This window comes from Scatophagus argus, chromosome 16, assembly GCF_020382885.2.
Source record: "Scatophagus argus isolate fScaArg1 chromosome 16, fScaArg1.pri, whole genome shotgun sequence".
NCBI lineage: Eukaryota > Metazoa > Chordata > Actinopteri > Scatophagidae > Scatophagus > Scatophagus argus.
The window spans coordinates 4,127,555-4,133,816 of NC_058508.1; the positions used below are offsets into that span (position 1 = coordinate 4,127,555).

At 41.9% G+C, this 6,262-nt stretch overlaps 1 protein-coding gene across 1 annotated transcript; it reads right to left on the reverse strand.

Moving 5' to 3' along the window:
- Window positions 1-270: 270 nt before the first annotated feature.
- Window positions 271-4,827, reverse strand: pex12 (peroxisomal biogenesis factor 12). The gene is made up of 4 exons (XM_046414214.1): window positions 4,596-4,827; window positions 3,866-3,993; window positions 2,691-3,226; window positions 271-2,152 (listed from the first exon to the last, which is right to left on the reverse strand). The coding sequence occupies exons 2-4, from the start codon at window positions 3,986-3,988 to the stop codon at window positions 1,711-1,713; spliced, it is 1,101 nt and encodes a 366-aa protein (XP_046270170.1). The 5' UTR covers window positions 3,989-3,993; window positions 4,596-4,827; the 3' UTR covers window positions 271-1,710.
- Window positions 4,828-6,262: the final 1,435 nt, after the last annotated feature.

A 6,262-nucleotide genomic window follows, 5' to 3' on the forward strand; every position in this document is an offset into this window, starting at 1 on the left:
TTGTGTTTCTGGGGGGTATTTGCTCTCTCTGTTACCTTTCTCTTGTCCGGCTCGTGACTGAAGAATTGGGGGAAAGAAAAAAAAAAGCTGTTTTGTTGGAACTGATCACAAGCACATTCCTGACTATTCTCTGTCTGTGCTGTCGTTTTAATCCAGATTCTTTCTCGTTGAGACAATACGACATGTGTCTAGTTCTTGCTGACTCACATGTATATAAAGTGCATATATGTGTACACATGTGCAATACACGCTATTCGAGCAATCTATTACTGTGACTATTATTGATGATGATATTTGTTCCTTTTTCGAAGTTTCTGCCCGTTTTTTTTTTTCTTCTTGTCCTGATTTCTTGTTGATGAATTGTGTTGCAGGAGCTTAAAAAGGGATGAAGGTGACCCTTGTGATTCTTCACAGTCAGTGTCATTTCAGGGGTTTGTGGACATTTTAATGAAGCCCTTTTTTATTACTCTCACTGTAATGTTGTGATGTTGATCCTGATTATCTGTTTCTTTGTCTGTTTGTTTTTTTTTTTTTTTTAAGTGGGCCTGTTGTTAAACTTGTCTGGAAACTCAATAAAGCAATTCACCGATTTCCTGTTGCATTTCTCGGTACTCATATAATCTGGCCAAAGGTAACGAAGCACCAGCACCTCTAAGGCTCCCGCACACAGAGCCCAGCTGGCCGTTTCCCCTTGTTTCCAGTCTTTATGATAAACTAAGCTAACCGGCTGGTGGTCGTAGCTTCATATGTGCTGTGCAGACATTTGATAGGTATCAATGTTATGAGTCACAGCAAGAAGGTGAGTAGACTGTTCCTTCAAGGTTGAAGTGTACCAAACGCTGCCTCCACAGAATGAGGAGACAATTTGTACTTTGCCTCATCAGTGAGAAAACATCACATCCTGCAGCCCTTTGCCAAGTCATCATTTTGAATTCATCTTACAGGATGAGGAGCCAGAAAAAGAAAAAAAAAAAGAAGAAGAGTGTGTTAACTGAACAGCAGGTCAGCTACAGGTTTTCAGGCTAAGTATCTGTATAGAAACATCACTTTCAGAAGCAAGGTTTAAAATAACAGCTGAGTTTAAGTGCATTTCAAAGCAGGGCCGCGTCAGGACTGTCAGGAATCGAACCTTTAATTTGGTTTTAATTAATAGGCTTTTTTATTTTAATGGCTTCTTAACATTAGTTTACATTTTCCTGTGAGTTTTATTCACCAACATAAACCATTAGTTGGCTCATTAGTTGACTGACAGGAAAATGTATTTTGGGGATTGATTTTTGAACTGCTCACTGGTTCCAGCTTCTCGTGTACATTTTTTGATGATTTTGTTCCGGTAAAGGTGGACTTGTGCTCTGTCTTTGACATTTTTTTTTTTTAACATTTTATGCACCCACCAAAGTATGATTATTATTAATATATATAATTATTAATATAATCATAACCTGCAACCGAACAGTAAAAGGTATTCTCAATTTACATCAATTTACATTTAAATTCAATAATGAATTTATAAATATTCAGTATGAAATTAGCTTATATCAGTGAACAGTTTATCAAACATTAATTACATTGCAAAGCTTACTGCATACCAAGGAAAACGCAAACAAAACAGACAGTATGTGAACACAGAGCCTGGAAGGTCACTGTTCTCTGAAGAGGTTTGAGGTCAGAACTTGACACATCATCAGCATATGCCCCAGCTGATGTGTTCTAGCTCTCCGGCGAGTAGATCTTGATGAGGTGCTGCAGTTCTGTGGGGTAGCCAGTGACCGGGCAGCGGCGGTTGGCCTTCACATATGTGTAGATGCAGCGGTAACAGAAGACAAAGCCTGAAGTGGACAGCACCGTGGCGTTTGTGCGAAGCCCCCGGCACAGCGGACAGTTCCTGCTGTTGGAGTCGGGCTGAATCTCTGCGCTGCCATTGGCCGAGAGAGCTGATGAGTTCGGGCGGCTCTGCTCTTCCTCCTTCAGGTGAAGTGGGGGCGGAGGAGCCGGAAGAGAGGTGAGGGTTTTCAAAGCGCTCTGGTTGTCTGATGAGTACCACCACTCCAGGAACTGTAGGAAAAAGACGCCCAAAGAGAGGGAGGTGGAGAGGGACAAGGCCACGCCCCTCGCCGCCTGTGACATCAACGCCCACGCTCTCTGCACCAAGCTGCAAACACAAGAACAATGCAACATGGGTGGTGGTTTTAAGGTCTCTGTAGGACACTGTGCCTCATGCAGGCACATTTTCATGTTCTTAATCACAAGTGTGGGTACCTTTCTGCATCAAGTCGAATTCACCAAACCTTAACTGCCGCTGTTTTCTTTAGATTTAATCATAAGCAAAATATTTGCAGAGTTTCATTCATAAAAATGTTACCAAGGAGTAAATTTCGCACTGTGGCACTTCAAGTCCTGCAGATCAATTTTACTAATGTCGGCAGTGAAATCAGAGGACCAGAAACAGTAAAACCTAAAAAAACAGCCTCTCAATGGCGCCTCTGAGGATGACACGGTGAACAGAATCTGCCCATTATCTAACCATTATCACCTATAAACTGAAATATGTGACAGGAAGGGGTAAAGGAGTGCTGCCTGTGAGAGTCAAAGACGTAATAAAAGTCAGCTGTCCGTTTATACAAAGAACTGTTACAGTAAGAGCACTGATAGGAAACACAGGTTTAGAATGTGTTTGAACTGACATGTACCTCCCCTCAGCTGGGTTGCCAGTTTTGCTGCTCTTCACTTCCATGTCTCGGATATCTTGAGCGTTAAGTCGTGCCAGTCTGATCCTCGCCAGCCACAGCAGGGGACTATGGGTTCTAGTGACGCCAAAGACAAAAAGCAGATGCTGGCAGAAGACCCAGGCCTGCCAGGCTGAGCTGACGTAGGGGTACGCCGCCATGGCTGCCCGGTACAGCCTCTGCCCCCTGGTCTGCGCCAGCCGGATGGAGAAATCCTCTTCGTCCCTCTGCCGAGCCAGCGTCGCCTCCAGCTTGGCCCGAAGATACGGCACCAGGCACAGAAGAAGAAGCGAGCGCCAGTGTGACTTCCTGTGCAGCCCCAGGCGAAAAGGAAGTCCTCGTCCTGCCGAGATCCTCTTCAGGCCATAGAAGTTCTCAGAGAAGGAGGCGCTGCAGTGAGACAGGAAGTGGTTCTGGAGGAGGAGGTCCAGCAGCAGGTAAAACTCATCAAAGCGTCGCCACAGAAAGCCAAAACAGGATGGGTTGGACTCTGCCAGAACCTGAGAAGGTCACCAAGATTGGTTTATTAGTAGAGCACAGTTTAATCAAACTACAATTTCAGTCTTGTTATCCTTGGAATTATCACTTCATGTAGTTATATACAGTATAAGCTGCACATGAGCCAGACATCGACTGATGGTGGACTTGGCTGATATAGTAAGGATAGTTTGTAGCAGGAAAAAGTCGACAGCAGATCAATCAGCCCTACTGGCTGATTACCTCCACCAACCCACATCCACAACTGTCAACTTTATAAGAAACTGGGTACGGACTGAACAGATGTCAAACTAATTAACAAATAAATATATCTGGATCACTGATCATCAAAAGCTAAGTGATAACTTTAACTGACAATATGAAAAAAAAAAACCTTGATGGGATCTTGTTTATTTATTTTTTTCCTTTAGAGTCAGTAATTCCAGCTGAGAAGTTGACTGATGGAGGATGCACAGACATCATATCACCACCACCGACAGCACCTATTAGCAGGTCTAATAGCTAATGGATGTGTTGTTTGTGTATGACTGCAATGGAGATTCCAACAAAAGTTTTTTTTCCAAAATCTAAGACCAGAAGCATGCTGCTCCAGTTTCTTTACATATTTCTATTTTATTCTTGTTTTTTTGAGTGAAGCTCACCTTGACAGCATGTTTCAGCGCTGGTCTGACCGCCTCCATCAGAGACTCCTGGGCCAGGACCTCAAAGATGGACGGCTGCTCATTCACAGAGGTGGAGGTCAGGTGGGCTCCAGCCTCCGCCATGGCGCCTGCAGAACAGCACAAATGGACAAAGAGTTAAAAAAAACCCTGGAGGAATGGCATTTAGTGGCCCCAGTTTTTGGGCCTCTCCTGCATCAACATTATAGCTAAGCATATGTTTGTCTGAAAAAGAAATTACTGTCTTTGAAAAAGACACAGAGATGTCTGCCAACACGTATGTTGTTTTAAATACATTTTCAGAATCCTCAAAGGCCACTGCATAAACAATTCAGATTTAATAGGATGCTAAACCATTTTCCTTGTTAATAAGGTATATTGAAAAATACTACAATAATACAATACGTATGCACGTCAGCCTGCAATAAAACAGATCGCTTTAAGTACAACATATTTAAAATGTAACCGTCTTCATCAACAAGTTATGGGAGATTCTGAATGCGATGTTAACGAAGGTACACACTGCATGGATTACACACCTGACATGCAAGATTTAGCTACATTGTAGCACGAGCAGCTCCCATTACAGATAAAACCAAGATAAGCACCACACAACGATTTTTTTTTTTTGTTATTTTTACTTAACATATATCCATATGAAGTGCAGACGCGCTTATTTACGCAGCCATGTGGTCAAACATGGACAACATACCTTCCTCTGTTAGCTGTTAGCTTGAAGTTAGCAGGACCGCGTCGCTGATGTTTCCTGCCTTCTCCCCCGTCACGACACACCTTCACAAACACCTCATGTTGCGCTGAACATTACAGTGAAAACATTCCACTGCCATTTCTCCTGTGTTACTGACCACCACTGGCTGAGAGTGCGCGGTCCAAGATAACAACAACAGCTTCCGCGTTGCGACGTTTTCATAGATTTCAACAACGTCATGACGTAAGTATACGTCAAGTATACCTATCCCGGCTACTTCATGGAGCTTTTCGGGGTGGGAAAATAATGCAACGCGTGAAGATTACAGTTTCCAGGTTCATACAGGATTTAATTTGACAAGGTATAGCAACGATCTTCATTATTGCTAACAGATTGTATGGTCTATAGACATATCAGAAAATAGAGACAAATTCAGCACAAATTCCTAGAGCCCAATTCGACATCTTTAAAAAAAGAATTTCCCTTCGGGGATAAATAAAGGAACTTTTTTCTGACTGACAATTCACAGTGATTTAAAGGCCACAGATGAAGTTGTTTACGACGCTGAAGCCGCTGGATGAGGGCATCTCCTGCTCCTGTGTCTTTCACTGCGTGTTGCATGCTACGTGCGTAGAAGTAATTTCTTGGGATTAATAAAGTAAATAAAATTTAAAAAGATTTAAAAAACAATTATGTGATTAACCTCTATTTGCTTTTGTGCTGACATTTTTGAGCTCAGTTTTATTATTTTCAGAATTTGTATGCTGGTATTTTTTTTTTTATTTTATTTGTATTTTTACATTGACTTACATGACTTTGGGATGATTGTATTTACGATATTTTGGGCTTTAAATTTGAGCATTTACAGTATATTTATACATATGTATTTTTTCAAAGAAAGACGAATGATCCCAAGCAGGATGTTGAATGTAATTTGTAACATTGAAAAGGTCTCTGGAGTTTGTTTTAAAAATGGTATGAAAAAGGCTGTAACACAATGATGTAACGCTGGTCTTTTCAGGAAGTTTGGACTGCTGAGAACCTGAGGCAAGTGTCCCCTTTGCCTGGTTGCAAATTCAGTCATATCAGAGAGCAGCATCAATGCTCACATGTGAATTTGAAGACAGAAAAGCTGTAGTTTTGTCAGTTTTTCTGTTAACCTGTTGACCATCCGCAGCCACACACACACACACAAACCCTTCAGAACATGCTAACAGTCTTTATATAATGTTAAAGTCAGTAAAACAGACAAGTGGAGATGGAGCAAAGCGGACAGAGGCCGAGACATGATGAAAACATCAGATGAGCTGCCAGAGTTCGGTGGATGAGAGGAAACATTTGGTGATTGGAGAGGATTATAGGATTACTGACACAGCTGACTGCACCGAGTCTCCATCAGCATCATCACATCACTGTGTCTCCGTTTCTCTCTCTGTCTTTATCTCTCTATCTGTTTTTGTCAAACATCTAGTGAAGTCAGGACATACGCAAGGTAATGATCCAGTATGGAGACTGTCTGGGCTCTTCATCAGCAGAGAAGGTGAGTTGGCCATTAGGGTGAAGTAGGATCTGACCTCTAAGATGAAATCATTTGGATCTTGATTTTACTCTTAGTTTTTGTGCGGTGGTTTTGATTGTACTCAGCGTAAAAATGTAAAAATATAAAAATA

Bases quoted from the DNA above. Each gene is read 5' to 3' on its own strand.
- pex12 (XM_046414214.1), bottom strand. From the start codon at position 3,988: ATGGCGGAGGCTGGAGCCCACCTGACCTCCACCTCTGTGAATGAGCAG. The intron at 3,227-3,865 runs GTGAGCTTCACT...TGACCTTCTCAG, and splicing joins CGCTGAAACATGCTGTCAAG to GTTCTGGCAGAGTCCAACCC. The intron at 2,153-2,690 runs GTACATGTCAGT...TTGTGTTTGCAG, and splicing joins GGCAACCCAGCTGAGGGGAG to CTTGGTGCAGAGAGCGTGGG.